Source organism: Oryctolagus cuniculus, chromosome 15 (assembly GCF_051225735.1).
Source record: "Oryctolagus cuniculus isolate XC-2025 breed Fujian yellow rabbit chromosome 15, ASM5122573v1, whole genome shotgun sequence".
Lineage (NCBI taxonomy): Eukaryota > Metazoa > Chordata > Mammalia > Lagomorpha > Leporidae > Oryctolagus > Oryctolagus cuniculus.
Window position 1 is genome coordinate 87,403,088 of NC_142881.1, and position 19,785 is coordinate 87,422,872.

Here is a 19,785-nt window from a genome sequence, read left to right on the forward strand (position 1 = left end):
TTTAATTAAATACAATTGTTGTAGAATTCAAAACAAGCTGTAGACTCTGTACCTCTCTATTGGCGAAAAAAATATCAAAACAGTGCAGGTGGCAAAGGAATAGGGGCAGGCAGATTTTTGGCAAAGCAAAAACAAATTGGAAAAAAATGAAATTGAATGAACCTGACAATAAGTGGAAAGAAAGGAAGGGAGGGAGGGAGGGAGAAAGGGAGGGAGGGAGGGAGGAAGGAAGGACGGACGAATGAGCACCAGGATGAAATGCAGTTACTAGCTGTTTTCAAGAATCTACAGAAAGGCTGCAAGTAAGACTGGCCAAAGGGAAACGAGCCAACAAAATTGGAGGCTGACACCCATTTCAGTGTCATGCCTCTATCTTGTCCCAGCATGAATTCCAAATGTAAATTCTAAGCTAACAAGACTGACACACGATACAACTTCTCAAACTGAACAAAGACAATTATTTTACCTTTAGTAAAAAGTACATTCTACAAAGACCTAATTTTTTTTTAAAGATTTATTTATTTATTTGAAAGAGTTACACAGAGGACTGAGAGGCAGAGGCAGGCTCTGAGAGCCTGCCGGGGGTCAGGCCGGGAGCTGCAGCGCCCCCTGTCTTGGCCAGGGACTGTGTGTCCCTAGGGACTAGTGCTCAGGGTAACTTGAGTCCCCAGAGTTACACAGAGAGGCAGAGAGAGAGAGAGAGAGAGAGAGAGAGAGAGAGGTCTTCCATATGCTGGTTCACTCCCCAATTGGCCGCAATGGACGGAGCTGCAGCGAAGTGAAGCCAGGAGCCAGGAGCTTCTTCTGGGTCTGCCACATGGGTGCAGGGACCCAAGGACTTGGGCCATCTTCTACTGCTTTCCCAGGCCATAGCGGAGAGCTGGATTGGAAGTGGAACAGCCGGATCTCAAACCGGCACCCATATGGGATACCGGTGCTTCAGGCTAGGGCGTTAACCCGCTGCACCACAGCTCTGGCCCAGACCTTCTAATATTAAAAGAAAAAAGCTTATATGGCAAATGGCGTTAGATAAAATGAAGCAAATATGCTGGGAATAAAAGAGATGTTCAAATATACACACACACACACACACACATTCACACATTACAATCTGTTAAGTTCTACACCACCTTCAAGAGTGGGGAGCTTTTTTTCTGCCAAGAGCCATTTGGATATATATAATATCATTTGCAGGCCACACACAATTACCAATGTAAAAATGAGCCTGCTGGTAGCCAGTGTTGTGGTGCAGAGGTAGCCTCTGCCTGCGACGCCGGCATCCCACTTGGGTGCCAGTTGTTTACACTAAGAACGTGGCACCCTTGAAGCAAACAGAAGTGACTACCAGAGCCCAGAGTGTAGGGTGTAGGCAAGGAGGAGGGGACACAGGAAGAGGAGGGGACGATCTGACATGGTTCACTGCCCAGGGCTGGCTTTGCAGAGCAGGCTCCAGGAAAGCTGACCTTGCAAGCTTGCTCTCCCAGAGGGCAGCCCCCCAGGGACAAGGAAGCTGCAGGAGGCCGGCCTGAGTCAGAGCAGGAAGCGGCTCCTACTCCCCCTTCCCTGCATCCTGGACTCTCCCCTAACTGCTGCCGCAAAGCCTTAAAAACTGTTTTCTCAGGGAGGCAGTTTCCTTAGGGGAGCTAACCCTTCCAGCCTCAGTCAAACTGGACAGAATCTGGGGAGCCTGCCCGAGCTCCTCCTTCACACGTGGGAAAGCATCGTCTCTCCAAAGGGAAGTAGCCAAGGTCAGCAGTCCCTTCCCAGCCTTCAGAGTTCAAGCTCAGCTCCTGATTGTCACTCAGGGCCCCTCCTCCTCCCAGGCTGCTCCCTCCTCTCCTAATCTGCGTGGCCAGGGCTGCTACTGCGCTGCATGGACCTGCAGCTTCCCAGAGCCCCTCAGGCAGCCACAGGCCTGGGGTGTCACTGGTCTGCCTCTGCACAGGTCAAGGTCATGGCTTAGGTGGACAGTCAAGCTTCCCTGGAGAAAGGAAACAGTCCAACTCCACGATTCCCACGTGCTTTCATCCAGCGCTTCTCACACTGATCTGGGGCCCCACAGAGGTCCCCGCGACCCTTTCAGGGGACCTGTGACTCACAACTCTCCCATCACAGCTCGCAGGGACAGCCTGGCCCCTTCACTCTCACTCTCAGCTCAGCATGCAGTGGGGTTTTCCAGGAGTGACCTGGTGCAGGCTAGCGCAAATGAGGCTCCTGCAGTGCCTGGTGACAGATGACACACGGCAGGTGCACACTTTATCCTATTGAGTCTGCAGAGGCCGAGGGGAGAGTCCCACTACCCTCCATCACGCCAGGCAGAAAGGGGAAGGGGCAGAAATTTCAAACAATGCCACATTATTTTTTTTGCATTAGAAAATACAGTCTTTTAAAATATTATAAGTAATGGGTTTATTGTTTTATTTTTAAATCAGTTCATAAATAAAAATGTAGGAAATATCTCAGGTCTCATTATAACACGGCAAAGATTGATAGAGCTCACATAAACAGAAACAGAAGGAACAAGGCTGGCGCCGCAGCTCAATAGGCTAATCCTCCGCCTGCAGCGACGGCACACCAGGTTCTGGTCCTGGTCGGGGCGCCAGATTCTGTCCCAGTTGCTCCTCTTCCAGGCCAGCTCTCTGCTGTGGCCAGGGAGTGCTGTGGCCAGGGAGTGCAGCCAAGCACTTGGGCCCTGCACCCCATGGGAGACCAGGATAAGTACCTGGCTCCTGCCATTCGATCAGCGCAGTGCGCCGGCCACAGCGCGGGCTGCGGTAGCCATTGGAGGGTGAACCAACGGCAAAAGGAAGACCTTTCTCTCTGTCTCTCTCACTGTCCACTCTGCCTGTCAAAAAAAAAAAAAGGCAAGAAAAGTGCGGTGACCTAAGACGGCAAGGCGATTGCATCCCTGTGACCAGGTCCTGGGGGCCTAACACCTGTGTGGTCTCTGGGGAGCCGTGGCTGCTGGCTGACCCGAAGGCTGGGCCCTCTGCACAGCCCCGTGTGGATCAGCCTCCCCTGGGAGGAGGAGGAGCCGGGCCATCGGCTTGTTTCAGTCAGTGTGGATGGGGGATTGGAGCCTTCGTGGGTCTGCCACCATCGTGGGGTCTGCCTGCTGCCTTTTACAGGGTTGACTCTCTTTCCTGACCTTGGGCGATGGCACCTTTGGCTCTGTGTCCCTTGGGTCTGCCACTGAGTCCCCTATGCTGCACTCTTCCTAGACCCATGCAGGGGCCTGCGCCAGACAACGGGACACTGTCTCAACAGGGATGGAAGGAACCAGACCACGCTGGGCAATGACAGGATCCCTGGGAGAGCCAGGATGGATGACTGACTCAGGAAGGAGCATGGTCCTTGGCAGTGAGGACAAGAGGACCAGAGGCCTCCCAGGGGCCCCACACCAGATGCCCGAGGCACCTCAGCCCCAGCAGACAGGAAAGGGGAGGTGGGGCTGTGAGGTATGGCTCAGAGACCTTGAACTTGACAGGCACATTTCCCAAAGGCTAAGCTGTAGGTGTGGCCTGGGAGGAGGGGCAGCTGGACTGACCGGCAGGAACTTAGGGGAGAGATGACACCAACTGTTCCACAGGGATGTCCCCAACTCCCAGCTGCAGAACGGGGTGAGGCATGACCGTGAGAACCAGTGCTCGCCCCTCACCCCACTGGCCCCCAGAATAGCCCATCCCTCACTCCAGGGCAGTCAGCAGCAGGTGCAGGGCACAAGGGAACTGCAGTCCCTCCAATGCTCCGAGGGACTCTCCCTACTGCCGGGGGCAGGGCAGGCTGAGGAGCGGTGACCAGGACTCTGTTGGAAGGGGCTCCAAGCAGGTGACATTCAAATCAGAGTTGAGAGCAAAGGCCTAAGCTTGGATTCAGGTGTTTGTTTGTTTGTTTTTTAAGATTTTATTTAGGTCTTTGAGAGAGAGAGTTACAAAGAGAGGGAGAGACTAAAAGGTCTTCCATCCACTGGTTCACTCCCAAAATGGCCACAAGAGCTGGAGCTGGCCAATCCAAAGCCAGGAGCTAAGAGCTGCTTCTGGGACTTCCATGTGGGTGCAGGGGCCCAAGCACTTAGGCCATCTTCCACTACTTTCCCAGGCCCTAGCAGAGAGCTGGATCAGAAGTGGAGCAGCCAGGACTTGAACCAGTGACCGTACGGAATGCTGGCACTGCAGACAGAGGCTTAGCCTACTATGCCACAGTGCCAGCCCCATGGATGTGGTTTTAATATCCAAGAGAGACCCGAGTTACAGAACCTTCCCGGGACACTGGCGAGGATGGGACAGTCTGCACCGGGAGCTGGGACACACAACAGCCTCGCTCTCGCCCAGCTGGGTTGGGCCTTCCTCAGTAGCTGGTGGCGGGGAGGCCATGGCCCAGTCCCTCCGCCCAGAGTCCCAGCCGGGCTGGTGGAGAGATCGGCTTCCCTGGCGTCATGTCTCAGAGCAGCAGTCCCCGAGTCCCAGTGCCTTCTGCCCGTCCCCTGCGAGGGAGGCGGAGAAGAAGGGAACTCATTCGCCTCCAGCTGGAGCTTGCACGGCTTGAACACGCGGCAGGCTCCCCACCACAGGAGCATCTCGGGCCATGCAGAGAAGGCATCTGACCAAGCGCCGCATCATTTCATTACAGAAACACACAGAGGTAGGAACAGAAGGATATGACCTCCAACAGAACTAAAGCCTGCTAGGACAGGCCCGTAGCGGACATAATGAATGCAGAACACCAAATTCCTGCCCTCCTGGGGCCAGCGTGGTAGTGCAGAGGTTAAGCTGCTTGAGATGCTGGCAGTGCCTGCCCGCAGCCCCAACGAGAAAAGCGCAGCCTTCTCCTGTGCCCATGACCGCCAAAGTCCAAAGCTCCCAGGCTGGCTGCCCTACAGGATCCAGCAAGGACTCCCTCTCCAGACGCGCCGGGCCCGCAGCCAATACAGGGACCAAACCCGACCCGGAAGCCAAAGCGCCGCCGCCACCACCACCAGGCGGACTCCACCTCCTTATGGCTCCAGGCGTTTCCCTCGCGCCTCCTGCTTTCAGCAACCCAGCGCCTCCGAAAACCATAAACTCCTGCCTGGAACCGGCGGCCGCAGCTTCCGCAGTCCGGTCACGTGCGCACGGGAGCACGTGAGCGCCAGGGGTCACGTGAGCCCTGGCCACGCCCCGGGGGCCGCGCGGCCTGGCCTGGGTTTCCGGAGCGCTGTGGTCCTCGGCCGGAGCGGACGTCGCAGCCCCGGAGCTGGGGGAGGCGCGCGGCAGAGATGGTGAGGGCGGCGGGTCGGGCTGGAGCAGGACGCGCTGGGCCCTGGCCGCCGCCCCCAGGCTCAGCGCCTCTTCTCGCCTTTTCCCCGCCCGCTGCAGATGAACCGGACGACCCCCGAGCAGGAGCGGGCGCCGGCGTCGGAGGCCGTGTGGGAACGGCCCTGGTCGGTGGAAGAGATCCGCAGGAGCAGCCAGAGCTGGTCGCTGGCGGCCGACGCGGGCGTGAGAGGCGGGCCCGGGTGGGAGGACGCGGGTCCCGATTCCCTGGGCGCCCGGGGAGAGGGGCGGGCCGGCCGGGGGAGTGGGGGACCCGCAAACTGGTGAGAGTGGTGACTTCGCTGCGCCACAGGAAGGGCAGTTTTGGATAGCTGTGTTTCTTCACCCTGTGCCCGAGAGAAGCGAGATAGGCAGTGTCTGTGTTGACTGAAGATTTTTTCCATGCTTGGCCTGAGCGCCGTCGAAAGCAGCGTTCCCTCTAACAGTCCCGGCGCCCCTGGATGTTTATAGGTACTGATGCTGCCTGTGTGTGTTTTCTTTAAACCAGCTACTGCAGTTTCTACAGGAATTCTCGCAGCAGACCATCTCCAGGACACACGAGATCAAGAAACAAGTGGACGGGCTGATTCGGGAGAGTAAAGCCACAGATTGTCGCCTGCACAATGTCTTCAATGACTTCCTCATGCTGTCCAACACCCAGTTCATTGAAAATGTGAGTCTTTGAGTGACACTGCAGGATTGATAATGCTGCTGGGGGGAGCTGGCGGTGACGGGGTTTGATGTGGAAGCAACGACTCTCGGTCGCTGAGGCTTCTCTCTAGGATTAATGCCTGGTTTTTATTGGTGTCAAGGTGATTTTCTCTCAAGCCTTTGAAAGAAGTCTCATGATGAAATGGCCTCATAGGCTGGTCTTTGCAGCCCACTTTAATGTAGTCAGCAGTTGTGCCCTGTCGTGAGGCACTCAACACAGCCGGCTGGTGGCATTGTGTAAGGACAGCTGTGTACCCGGGCTGGCTCTCTGGGCACCAGCCTGTGGCTTCATTTATTGATTGGGCTCATTACGTCCTGCTAGATTGATTTAAAGATGTGTGTGCGTGTGTGTGTGTATGTGTCTGCCTGCCTGCTAGGAATAATCTCAGGTTAAGTTCACAGTGGCAGGAACCTGTGATATGAAATCAGCTATGAACAGCTTAGTGAGCTTTCCTCTCTCTGTTTATTGTGTGTCTGCTACATGCTAGGAATATATGTGTAAGCTAGGTAGACACTCTGCTTTAATAAATCCTGTAATTCCAGAATGGAAAGAAGTTAAAAGTGGGGCCGGAGCTAAGCGAAGGGGAGACTGTTCAGAGCTGAGGGTGGAGAGTGAGTCTCATTAAGCTGATCAAGCTGACCTCCAAGAGTAGCACCATTAATGTACAGAAAGAGGATTATTTGAGGAGCACACATCCTGAAATGGTTAGACAGAAAGCAATAGAAAATAATTTAAACATTGCAAGCTTATGAAAAACCCAAGACTCTGAGGATTAAGAGAACATCATCACACAGTGCGTCTCAGGAAATTTGTGCAGCGTGCTTGCTTGAGGGTTGTTTGTTTGTTTGTGTTTAGTAGGCATGCCACGTCTAGCTTTTCGAGGGCAGATATGTGTAAAATAAAGATCATAAGAAAAGTCTTTAGAGAGCTTGTTGCCAGTTCTTTCCTTTTAATGGCAAAGGAAAACCTGTAAGTTTGAAACAACAAATTCTTGCATAAAATCAGTAACCATTTTCTCATGGACTACACGTGATATGGCCACTCTTGCCCTGAACGTGTCTCTCGCTGAAACTGACAGCTTCGTGGCTGTAGTGTCTTTTCCTTGTGTGCAGCCGGTCACCCTTTTTCATGGAGCTGAATGCCTTTGTGGTGCCCTTTTAGGTCCTGTAGGTGCTCTCATTTTGTATCTTTCCTGCTGGGTCAGGTGCTCAGCTCCTCTCTGCGTTCAGCTTTGTGCCCTCCTGGACTGTGCCAGGAGCAGGTATGGGAGGTCCTTCTGTGGTCACTGTGTCTGACAGGATTGGTACCCGTTGCTGCTGGGTAATACTGTGGGGACAGGAGGCATTCTGAACCTCTTCAAAGTCACAGTTTTCAGGGCCTCTCTTGGCTCTCCATCTTCTTTTCTGGTCAAGTTTTCTTAGATCCTGAGCTGTCCATCAGCTCGTTTTTGCAGCGTTGTTTTCTTTTTGTGACAGTTCATTGTTTTTGTCCAATTCTGTGGATTCCTTGTTTCCCACCCCTCCCTCCATTCTCCCGTGTGAAGTCCTTATGCGTCCTCTTTTTTATTTTTTTTTAAGATTTATTTAATTATTTGACAGGCAGAGTTACAGAGAGGCAGAGAGAGAGAAAGGTCTTCCATCTCCTGATTCACTCCCCAATTGGCCTCCACGGCCAGAGCTGTGCCAATGCAAAGCCAGGAGCCAGGAGCTTCTTCTGCGTCTCCTATATGGGTGCAGGGTCCCAAGGACTTGGGCCATCGTCCACTGCTTTTCTAGGCTATGGCAGAAACCTGGATTGGAAGTGGAGCAGCTGGGACTCGAACTGGTGCCCATATGGGATGCCGGCACTGCAGGTTACCCACTGTGCCACAGCACCGGCCCCCAACGCCTCCTGTTTGAATATGCTGGATGTGACTGCCAAATTGAACTGCTATCCGAGCCTCCTGTGGTACCACGTGTTACAGGTGCTTTCCATTCATGGCAGAACATGAGGTTCTAGGAGCTACTGATGCTTAGGAAAACTAAAGAAATCCACATACCTGGGTGGACCTTTGGTTCAGCGCTTAAGACTCCACTTGGGACCCGCATCCTATATCCTAGTGCCTGGGTTTGAGTCTCAGCTCTGCTTCCCATTCTAATGTACACTCTGGGAGGCAGCAACTGATTTGGGAGTACTTGAGTCCCTGCTGTCCACGTAGGAGGCCTGGATTGAGCTCTGGGTTCCTGTCTTCAGCCTGGCTCAGCCCCAGCTATTGCAGACATTAGCGGGGTATGAACCAGCAGGTGGAGGCCATCCCTGTTTCTCTACATTTCAAATGGATAAGAAGAATGATGCAAAAAATTCTACTTCCTAATGGTGCGTCTGACAGTGGCCTGGCTTTTGATTTGTTCTCTTCAGACCCTGCGGCTGGTACTGAATGTATTACAATCCAGGATTGACACTGGTGTACTTTGGTTTCATGGTACTTTACTGGAAAGATTACTCAAAGTCAGGTAGGTTTCTAGTCTTAATTAATCCACATCAGAGGCAACCACAAAGTTGCAAACTGTGTTACAGAGTTAAGTGAAGGCGTCTGGACTTCTAGGGCAAGAGAGATGAGTATCTTCATAAAGGCTCCAGTGGGGACTGTGAGGGAGGAAATACTAATTAACATTGGTCCGTGTTTTAGTGTCTAATTAGAAGGTAACACACTTCTTCGAAGCTTCATTAGTCTATTAGTTTAGAAATTCTATCCTGAAATATTAAGTGCCATTGTTAACGATTTCAGTTTCTTAACAAGATCTCTTAAGGGAGGATGGAAAAAATAATCTTTAGTTTTATAAAATTAAACTTTCTTTTTGCATAAATGAGACTTTTTTTTTCAGGTCATTTTCCTATTAATTAGGAAAAATGCCAAGGATATTTAATAATTCTGGGTATAGCTTGAGTTGTAAGATGATTCACCATGGGGGCTGGTGCTGTGGCATAGTAGGCTAAACCTCTGCCTGCGGGATGCCGGTTCATGTCTGGCTGTTCCTCTTCTGATCCAGCTCTCTGCTGTCACCTGGGAAAGCAGTGGAAGATGGCCCAAGTCCTTTGGTCCCTGCACCCACGTGGGAGACCTGGAAGAAGCTCCTGGATTTGGGTTGGCGCAGCTCCGGCCATTATAGCCATTTGGGGAGTGAACCAGCAGATGGCAGACCTTTCTCTCTGTCTCTCCCTCTCTCTACCTATAACTCTGCCTCTCAAATAAATAAATCTAAAAAAAAGAGTGAGCACCACGTTCAGGCTTCCTGAGTTCCAGCCTGCTCAGGGTGAGGGCAGTTGGCAGGGGTGTGTGCTGAGTGCTGTGCCCTTGAGGGATGGAGCCGTGCACACCCTCAGGAGGTCCCAGGAGTCAGGCCCTCGACAGACCGGGGCGTCCTGGGAGCTCCTTCCTAAGGACCAACAGGAAGGCAGGCTGTAGCTGCTGTGCAGAGGCTTGCTCGGCCTTTTGGGTTCATGGTCTCGCTGGTCAGCATCGGGAAGTAACCTTGGTAGTAGCATCTCTCTCAAGTCTCACTTCTAAGATTCACTTACTTCTTTGTTCCTGTCTTTGAAAATTATCAAAGTAACTTCTGATCCTTATAGAGCAACTAGGGTGAGGGGGAATAAGAAAAAGAAGAAATCATCTGAAATTTTATCAGCTAGGGGCGAACCTATTGGTGTTTCTCCATGACTGTGTATGTATGTGTGGACTGCTTTCTTCTTCATATTAACCGAATTATTTTATAAATTTTAATGCAGCTTTGAGATTTGGGTAGAGACTTAAGTTTTTACTATTCTCACTCCATTATATGACTATCATGCTTCATTTAACAATCCTCCAATGTCAGGTTTTTTAATGACATATTTAGTATGTATAGAAAAATAGGGAGATCAGCTACGCATACTAAGACTATGCAGCCACTAGCATTAACCAATTTTAATATTTTGTCATATTTGCTTCATAGTTGCCAACTCCTTGGCTAAACATTATGAGTAGGGGCTTGTTTGTATCTGTGCCTTAAGAGACTTAAGAGAAGGGAAGGTTTTTTTTTTTTGGTCTGGAGAGGGTTTTTTTTTATTATTATTATTATTTGAAAAAGCTACAGAGAGAAGTAGAGACAGAGAGAGCTTCCATCTGCTGGTTCACTCTCCAAATGGCCGCAGTGGCCGGAGCTCAGTGGATCCGAAGCCAGGAGCCAGGACCCAGGAGCTTCTTCCAAGTCTCTCACACGGGTGCAGGGGCCTAAGGACTTGGGCCATCCTCCACTGCTTTCCCAGGCACATTAGCAAGGAGCTGAATGGGAAGTGGACTTGAACCAGCGCCCACATGGGATGCCAGTGCTGCAGACCAGGGCTATAACCCATTGTGCCACAGGCTGGCCCCAAGAGGGTGTGTGGGATGTGTGTGAGCATGGGAGTGTGTGTGTCAGTGGGCAGGCCTTCATTTTCTTCCTAGACTTGTGTGTGAAGGTCCGTGCGTGTCCGTGTGTGTGTGTGTGTGTGTGTGTGTGTAGAAGGAATGAGGCTTCTGTGATGCTCTGAGTCTGCCTCTGGCCTCTGCCCTTTGCCCTCTGCTGTGTAGCAGTGTCCTGATCTTCAGCACCACAGCCTTCTAGTTGTTTAGCTCTGGCCTTTCACTGTGCCCTGCGAATCTGAGGATTGTCCTGCAGTTTTGCTCCATAGAAAATCATACAGCATTTGACTGGTATTGCAAAGAACGATAAATGCGGTGTTTGTTAATCTCCAATATACTCTTCACACCATGAGCATCTTATTGTTGATGCATTTATGATTCTTTTTCCTGAAACTAAATTTCAGGAAATAAAATTCTTGGATCAGAGGATATGAATATTTAGAAACAACCTTGATCAGATGGGCAGATGTTTTCTAAAAGGTGGACAGCAGCTTGGGAAATGCTCAGGGAGCACAGTGCTAGTGATGGTGACATCAAATGTGTGGCTAGTAGCCTGGATATAGCTATGCAGATTGTTAAAAAATGGTTTTGTCCTTGGACTTGGCAGTCATATTTTGGGGAAGCCAATGGATGTAAAAGGGTCCCAGGCCCAAGAATATTTACGTGTGCCTGTGTGTGCCTACGTGTGCCTGTGTTGAGCGTGGCCTGTTTGGTAGCAACTGGAAATCTTAGTAGTCAGCACAGGAAACTTTCCAGTTAGTTATGGTAGAGGTTATGCCACAGACTGTTAGAGAGATGGTGGAAGAATTGAGTTAGATCCATAGGCATTGACCTAGAAAATGGTTTAGGAGGCCATTCAGTGGGGCAGAGAAGTATGCATAGTATGAGCGTTTCTGTTTAAAAGCAGGAAGGGTAGAGGCATTCTGAATATGAGCAGGGTCCCATACATCCTTGCATGAGAGCCTTGGGAAGATGAGATACAAGCAAACCGGCTTTGGACCAAGGATTAGGTGGGCGTGGGAACTGTTTTTAAATACATCTCTTGGGTGTTTCTCCTTTGGCTTTTGCATTGATTTAAAGTTTCAAAAATTGAGATGTAATTTGTATACCATAAAGCTCACCCTCCATAAAAACATCTAGCTCAGTGGTTTCTAGTGTATTCATCAGGTTTTATAACCATGACCACTTATTCTAGAACCTTTTGGTCACCTCATTTATATTGACTTTTTATAACAAGCATATTACTCTTCCAGTCATTAAAAGTTTATCCTATTTTTTTTTTAATATTTATTTGAAAGGAACCCTTACAGAAAGGTGGAGGCAGAGAGAGAGAGAGAGAGAGAGAGAGAGAGAGAGAGAGGTCTTCCATCTGCTGGTTCACTCCCCAAATGGCTGCAATGGCTGGAGCTGGGCTGATCAGGAGTCTGGAGCTTCTTCTGGGTCTCCCACGCAGGTGCAGAGGCCCAAAGACTTGGGCCATCTTCTGTTGCTTTCCCAGACCATAGCAGAGAGCTGGGTCAGAAATGGAGCAGCCAGGACTCAATATGGGATGCCAGCACTGCAGATGGTGGCTTTACTTGCTGTGCCACAGTGCCGACCATCCCCCCCCCCCAAAAAAAAAAAAAAAGTGTAAAGAAAAGGAACTTGCAGTGCGTTGCTAGAGCAGTGGATCTCTTTTAAGGGGAAAGGAAGTGTTGTCAGTCAGGTACCCGACCTTCTGGCAAACACGTGACAGGTTTCCCCGTGTGCTTTCCTGCAGATGAGATTATTAGAACTTTAAGCAGCAGAATGAACATAAGCGTTCCCTTTACTATTTCCTCGGGTCTGGTCACCTACTTGATCAGTCACCCTGGTTGCTGCTGTCAGGGACCTCAGGTGAGAGCACCTGTATCCTAAGCCCCATCAGCGTTAGGAATCGCTTATAGGAGCAGACATGGACATGGATATCTCGCGGTTTCCACAACGTGGGTCAGCAGCAAGGCTGAACTTTTCTCACGTTTCCTAGTTACTGGTATCTTTCACTGCAATTATTTCTAGTTTAATTTGTGGTGAAACAGCTGCTGTTCTTTGTCCTTTGCCCGCAACCCGCTGGTGGTAGCCTCTGCCATTCATTGAATGACCACTTCTTTCCCCATGCTTGTCTCTTTTTTTCCTCCCGTGTACTGAACTCTGATGCTGGGGTTTGTTATCAATAATGTTCTGACCTGAATGAATTTGCTTCCGTTTGTAGCGTGTGTACGATGAAGAAGTGGAGGAGCCAGTCGTCAAGCCTGAAGCTGAGAAGACAGAGCAGGTACTTGTGTTAAGTCACCTTCCAGGAGAGTTTCTGACATGGAAGGGAGAGTGATAGTGAGTGATGATGTGGTGGGGGGATGGGTGACATTGCACCTATCAGTTGAACATTTGTGTTTGTTTTTGTTATGTGATATGAGGAGAAGTTTATGGGAAAAATGGAATGAAAATGTAAGTTTAGGTGCCCCAAACTTCAAATCCATGCAGAATATGTATTTTTATGGACTTTTTGAAAACCTTGAATATCTGTGAATTTCAAATTCTTTTATACCCAGATAAGCTTACCTTAAAAAATACATTTTTTAAAAAAATATTCAAAAGGGAAAGAGGCAGAGAGAGAGAGAGCTCCCATCTGCTCCCCAAATGGCTGCGACAGCCAGAGACTAGCCAGGCCAAAGCCTGGAGCCAGGGACTCCATCTGGGTCTCTCTCCTGGGTTCCAGGGATCCAACTACTCGAGCTAGCACCGCTGCCTTTCGGGTGCGTGTTAGCAGGAAACTGGAGTTGGAAGCAGAGACAGGACTCAAACCCAGGCACTCTGATACGGGATACAGGCATCTTAACTGATGATTCTAGAAGCCTGCCCCCTGAATTAGCCTTTTCCATGAACCTTTTGAAATAACGTATAGCAAGGAATACTGAGTTCTGGCATCAGAACAGAGTTGAGGTCAGCAAGTTTTCTCTGAAAGGGTGAGATTGTAAATGTTACAGGTTCTGTAGGCCACATAGATCTCTGCCTCCCCTCCCCCTAATCTTCTTTTCCAGTCCTTTACACATGTAGAACCCATTCATCGCCTGAGCGCTAATACAAAAGCAGGCCCTGGGCTGGACCGTAATTAGCTGACTTTGAACCAGAACACTGAATAGATGAGCTCTTCAGAGACCGCTGCCCTGTGTTTTCGTGAGTGCTCCAATGCTTACTGCTACCAGATCAAGATGATTATCAGATGAAAACTAGTGTAGCCCCCACGCACTCGAGAGCCTCACGCAAGCCGCAGGTTTGTTAGCCCAGAGAACGGGGGCTGTGCCGGGCAGGACCACTTAGCAGCTCTTCACCAGACCACAGCAAGCTTGTGACTGGGAGCTGTTGCTGTCAAGAGATGACAGCCACTGGATGGCACACATCAGAGCTGCATGGCTGCTGCATGCTTGGGTGGTGGAGATGAGGAGGAGCTTCCTGGCATGGGAGAACAGGGACCCACTTCAGGGATGAGACGAGTAGGATGGAGGAAGAAAGGGCCAGCTTTTAAGGCAGTGAGTGAGGAGTCGTTCCAGCGCGTGAGAGTGCTGGGAGCTCGGGTCAGAGTCAGGGATGTGCCTGGTAGTTTTTGGACTGAGTTTGTGGAAGACCGAGGAGGTTGAGCAGGAGCAGGAAATGGGTGGGAGCTGGTGCTGGGTCTTGAAAACCAGGCTGCAGAATGGGGTGACAGCAGCTCCTGCGTGTCCTCTGTGGCTGCATGTGGTGCAGGTGCCTAAGTGACCGCCTTCCTCAGGGTCAGCGCATCATTGCCCTGGCTGCAGATGAGGCGACCTGGGTGATGCTGACTTCCCAGCACCCTGGCTGGGATCTGCCCTTTCCCCACCCCAATTCACTGGACCACAGCGCAACCTGAGTGAGCTTTCGGGGGTGGGGGGGGTTTAAACAGTACTCTGATTTGGTGAGAAAATATACATCATTTGAAAAGTTTGGTATTTCATCAGTAACGATTGCTTGTAACAGATCCAGCATTCAGGTTAGGAAAGGGTATTAGAAACCAACAACAGATCCATTGAGAAAAATTTGTTTTTAAAGACTTATTTATTTATTTATTTATTTGAAAGTCAGAATTGCAGAGAGAGAGAAGGGGGGGAGAGAGAGAAAAAGAGAGAGAGGGAGGTCTTCCATCTGCTCGTTCACTCCCCAGTTGGCTGCAATGGCTGTAGCTGCACCAACTTGAAGCCTGGAGCCAGGAGCTTCCTCCTGGTCTCCCACGTGGGTGCAGGGGCTCAAGGACTTGGGCCATCTTCTCCTGCTTTCCCAGGCCATAGCAGAGAGCTGGATCAGAAGTGGAGCAGCCGGGACTTGAACCAGCACCCATATGGGATACTGGCACTGCAGATGGTGGCTTTACTCGCTACACCACAGTACCGGCCCCAAGAAAACTTTCTCAGAAAAGGTTGTTTTATTTTTAGTGGCACTCAAGAATTTGCTAACCATTTAAGTACAATAATGTGTGGTGGGGAAGTTGTTGTGGTGCAGCAGGTTAACCCACTGCTGGGATGCTGGCTTCCCCTGTAGGAGTGTTGGTTTGAGTCTCGGCTGCTCTGCTTCTGATCCAGCTCCCTGCTAATGCCCCTGGGAAGCAGTGAATGGCAGCTCAAGTGCTTGAGTCCCTGCCACGCATGTGGGAGACCTGGATGGGATTCCTGTCTCCAGCTCTGGCTGTTATAGCCACTTGGGGGAGTTAACTAGCGGGTGGAAGATTCCAACCCCCACCCCCACTCTGCCTTTCAAATGAATAAACAAATCTTTAAAATGTGTATGGTTAACACCAAATCAGGGGTAAATTTGAAAGTAATAGGTGTTTAGTGAACTCTTCTTAAAAATTTTCAAGACCCTTATTTGAAAGGCAGAGCTCTCCCATCTTCTGGTTCCTTCCCCAAATACCAGCAGCAGCCAGGGCGGGGCCAGGCTGCAGCCTGGAGCTGGGAGCTCGGTCCTGCATGCAAGGCAGGGACCCAAATACTTGAGCCGTTGCCTGCTGCCTCCCAGGGGGTGCGCTGGTAGGAAGCTGGAAGCAGGAGTGGAGTCAGGACTTGAACCCAGGCTCTCTGATGTAGGCTGGGAGCATCCAAGGAGCATCTCAACTGCCGCACCAAATACCCACCTCTTAGCTGTTTTTTTTTAAGTTATAAGGTATTTATTTTATAAACTTGTTTTCACAGACTCAGTACAATATTAACTTTTGGACTGTGAACTAAGCATACCTGAATAGACCAAGATGCAACAAAACAAAAAAACCTTAGAAACAGTGCCCATATGGGGTGCCGACACTTCAGGCCAGGGCTTTAACCCATTGTGCCACAGTGCTGGCCCTGAAAACGTCCATATTTGAGGTAGAAGACTGAACTACTCATAGAGTTTTCGCTCTGCGGCCTGCAGAATGATTCTCTCTGGTTGGCCCCTTCTGCCAGTTTGTGTCAGCTTCTAGAACACTGGTGAGTAGGGGAAATGATACGAGATGTCGACCCCGTGTTCTCGTAACTATGGACGCTTGTGGATGAGGGGACTGTCACCGAGAGTTGCCACTGTAGCAGAGACCTGTGGAAAATTTCATAAACAGGTTGGTGACATGAGCAGACTGTATTTTTCAGGGTGAGCACTGTTCGAGAGAGATCCAGAGACTAGAGATGAAACGGACTCTCTCAGTGAGCAACGAATTCATAAAACAATTATAGGTGGCCATTTTATTTTTCAGTTGTAATTGACAACTGACATCTCTGGCTGGAATACAGCCAGGCCTTCTTCAGAGCCTTGGGTTTAGTACCTGTGGATTCAGCCAACTACCGGTTGAAAAAAAATCAGGTCTGTGTGGAACGTGTACAGACTTTGTTTTGTCATGATTCCCTAAACAGTTCAGTACAGCAACTGGTTCCATCACGTTTACATTGTGTTAGATCATTGTAAGTGATCCAGAGACGATTGCACATACCGGGGAGGATGTGGAGTCAGTTCTCTGTGGGTACTAAGAAATGATTGTATTTTCTTCTAAGTCTTACCTCCTGAAATGCTTCACACCACCATTATTGACCACGCAGTCTGGGCACAGTGAATCCACAAGCCTGGCCGTTTGTTGCTGCAGAGTCAGGGGAGGGTCTTGCCAGTCATTGGAAGGGAAAGTTGTGCAGTTGTGCCTCAGTAGCCAAGGGGGACTGGTCCCAGGACTCCCAAGGGTCCCGGGATCCACTGGTACTCAGGTCCCTCCTGTGAGATGGCATGGTGTCTGTATGCGACCTGCAGCATCTCTAGACGACTTACGGTAGCCGAGGCAGTGCACGTGCTGTGTGAAGAGCTGTTAGCACCGTATCGTTTACGGAACAGTGACAGGAAGAGGTCTCTATACTGTCGTACAGATGCACTGTTTCTTTCTAATACTCCCAGTCTGCATTCGGCTGCTTCCGCAGGTGTGCAGCTCCTGGTTATGGAGAGCCGTCTGTACTTTTGATTTTGCAGAATCATTTTATGATGAGACTGGAGCTCCGGGGTCTTGGGATCTCAGATCATTTGCTGCATGTCCAGAAAGTGTCTAACTTGAGATTTAAGACTTTTTTTGGTCTCACTGCAAAGTTTGGCCAAGGTATTCAACATATCTGACTTGTGTTAACATTTTTAATTAAGATCGTTTTAGAGTGTGAGGCCAAGCTTTAGGAACATTCACAGTATTTTATTGGGTTGGTATTAATATGTTAAAGAGCCATAAAGAATGTTGTTTTTTTTCTTTTTGATAGGAAAAGACCCGGGAACAGAAGGAAGTAGATCTGATTCCCAAAGTCCAAGAGGCCGTGAACTATGGGCTACAAGTATTGGACAGCGCGTTTGAGCAACTTGACATCAAAGCAGGAAACTCTGACTCCGAGGAAGACGATGCTAATGAGCGGGTGGAGCTGATCCTGGAACCAAAGGTGCAGACATCCAGTTTGCTTGTCTGTCGTGCCACCTGTTCCATCTTGGGTATCCTCCCGGGGCACGTACGGTCAGCAAGCGTGGACTTACCTCTGGGAAGTTAGCGTATCACTTGGCAGTCTAGTGTTGACTCCATCAGAAAGACTGGTTTACACGGGTGTTAGTTGAGCCCTGATGAGGTCTGAGGCCCCTGAGTTGGGGACACAGAGGTACAGGGTGTGGCTCCTCCTCACGGTACTGGGTACAGTGGTACCAGACAGGAGGCATTTACGTGAGTGATCATCAGCTGTTTTGAGGAAGAATTGACTTCCAGCTGGGATCCTAGGACAAAGATGAGGGTTGATTTTTTTTTTCTAAACTTGAGAAATTATATATACATATATATATATATATATATATATATTTCTTTTTACAGGCAGAGTTAGACAGTGAGAGAGAGAGAAAAAGGTCTTCCTTGCCGGTGCCGTGGCTCACTAGGATAATCCTCCACCTTGCGGCGCCGGCACACCGGGTTCTAGTCTTGGTCTGGGCGCCGGATTCTGTCCCGGTTGCCCCTCTTCCAGGCCAGCTCTCTGCTGTGGCCAGGGAGTGCAGTGGAGGATGGCCCAAGTGCTTGGGCCCTGCACCCCATGGGAGACGAGGATAAGTACCTGGCTCCTGCCATCGGATCAGTGCGGTGCGTGGTCTGCAGTGTGCCGGCCGCGGCGGCCATTGGAGGGCGAGCCAATGGCAAAGGAAGACCTTTCTCTCTGTTTCTCTAAGTGTCCACTCTGCCTGTCAAAAAAAAAGGTCTTCCTTCCTTGGGTTCACCCCCAAATGGCCACTACAGCCGGCGTGCTGCGCCAATCCGAAGCCAGAAGCCAGGTGCTTCCTCCTGATCTCCCATGTGGGTGCAGGGCCCAAGAACTTGGGCCATCCTCCACTGCCTTCCCGGGCCACAGCAAAGAGCTGGACTGGAAGAGGAGCAACCGGGACAGAATCCGGCACCCCAACCAGGACTAGAATCCAGGTTGCCAGCGCCACAGGTGGAGGATTAGCCTAGTGAGCCGCGGCGCCGGCCCTTTATTTCTATTTTTAAACGTTGTATATATTTTTGATGACTAACATGTGTATTGAATATATGTGTACTGTGGAGTGGATTAAGCTAATTAACTTACTGGTTACCTCTCATACTTATTTTTTGTGATGCAGAACACTTAAAATCTGATTTTTAAGAATGCAATGCATTGTTATTAGCCATTATCACCACTGAACTCACCTCTGCTGTCTCCCTGGAATTCTGGATCTTTCAACCAATCTGGGTTTAATCTCCTCAGTGTACCCTTCCCTCATTTTTACAATGAACTTGGGATTTGACATGGGGTGTAGAGGGCGAGGAGGCCTGTGAGAAGCAGAGAGTACCGGGAACCCGCAGTTCTGCGGCTGGGCTGAGATTGTAGAAGGGCTGCAGGGCGTTCGGGCTGATGCTGCGCTGAGGTTGCAGGCGAAGCTGCCGTGAGCTTTCTGCAACAGGCTCCCCATTAACCCAGCAGCTGCTCGTTGCTTCACTCTTTCTCAGATCGTCACGCAAGGGGCCACACAGTCAGTCCCTCGGAACACTGGCTGTGCGTCCGTCCCTTTTCCTCGTTTGCTTCCTGCTGCCAAACGTGCTGCAGGCTTCTGCTGTCTTTGTGAACCAGGCACTCGGGGAGGGAGCTGCCGTGTGACTCAGCTGTGTCCACCAGCTTGACCTAGGACTGGACTTCTAGACGTTAATGGGTTTTTACTTTTATCTGTTTATTTTTTAAAGATGTCTTTTTATTTATTTGAAAGGCAGAATCACAGAGAGGGTAAGACAGAGATCTTCCACCTGCTGGTCCACTCCTCAGATGGCCATAACAGCCAGCTCCTGAAGCCAGGAGCCTGGAGTTTCTTCTAGGTTTCCCATGTGGGTCAGGAACCCAAGCACTCAACCATCTTTTGCTGCTTTCTCAGGCACATTAACAGGGAGCTGATGGAAAGTGGAGCAGCCAAGTTTTGAACCAGCGCCCACATGGGAAGCTGATGTTGCAGGTGACAGCTTAACCTGCTATGCCCCAACACCAGCCCTGGAAGTAATGAATTTTTTTTTTTTTTAAAGATTTATTTGAAAGTCAGAGTTACACAAAGATGGGAGAGGCAGAGAGAGAGGTCTTCCATCTGATGGTCACTCTGCAGTTGGCTGCACAGCCAGAGCTGCGCCAATCTGAAGCCAGGAACCAGGAGCCTCTTCCAAGTCTCCCACACGGGTATAGGTGCCCAAAGACTTGGGCCATCTTCTTCTGCTTTCCCAGGCTATAGCAGAGAGCTGGATAAGAAGTGGAGCAACCAGGTCTTGAACTGGTACCTATATGGGATGCCAGTGCTTCAGGCCATGGCATTAACCCACT

The 19,785-nt window shown here is 50.2% G+C and overlaps 1 protein-coding gene and 1 long non-coding RNA gene across 7 annotated transcripts in view; one reads left to right on the forward strand and one right to left on the reverse strand.

The window, feature by feature from the left end:
- Window positions 1–499: 499 nt before the first annotated feature.
- On the reverse strand, window positions 500–5,125 carry LOC138845423 (uncharacterized). Of its 2 annotated transcripts, none has more exons than XR_011382599.2 (2): window positions 4,990–5,125; window positions 500–987 (listed from the first exon to the last, which is right to left on the reverse strand). It is a non-coding gene; the product is annotated as an uncharacterized LOC138845423 (long non-coding RNA). The 2 variants fall into 2 exon arrangements; XR_011382598.2 differs by having other exon boundaries at window positions 500–880; window positions 4,990–5,110.
- Window positions 4,981–19,785, forward strand: part of LOC100343496 (WASH complex subunit 2A) — a 58,191-nt gene continuing 43,386 nt past the window's right edge. For 3 of the 5 annotated variants that reach the window (XM_008269865.5, XM_008269867.5, XM_051823718.3), the window contains exons 1-5: window positions 5,127–5,257; window positions 5,355–5,477; window positions 5,800–5,964; window positions 12,654–12,716; window positions 17,203–17,376. In XM_008269865.5, the coding sequence (XP_008268087.1) occupies window positions 5,255–5,257; window positions 5,355–5,477; window positions 5,800–5,964; window positions 12,654–12,716; window positions 17,203–17,376 (528 nt within the window). In that variant the 5' untranslated portion in view covers window positions 5,127–5,254. Of the gene's footprint in view, window positions 5,258–5,354; window positions 5,478–5,799; window positions 5,965–12,653; window positions 12,717–17,202; window positions 17,377–19,785 lie in introns of all 5 variants that reach the window. The other 2 variants (XM_008269863.5, XM_008269864.5) reach the window with 1 other exon arrangement.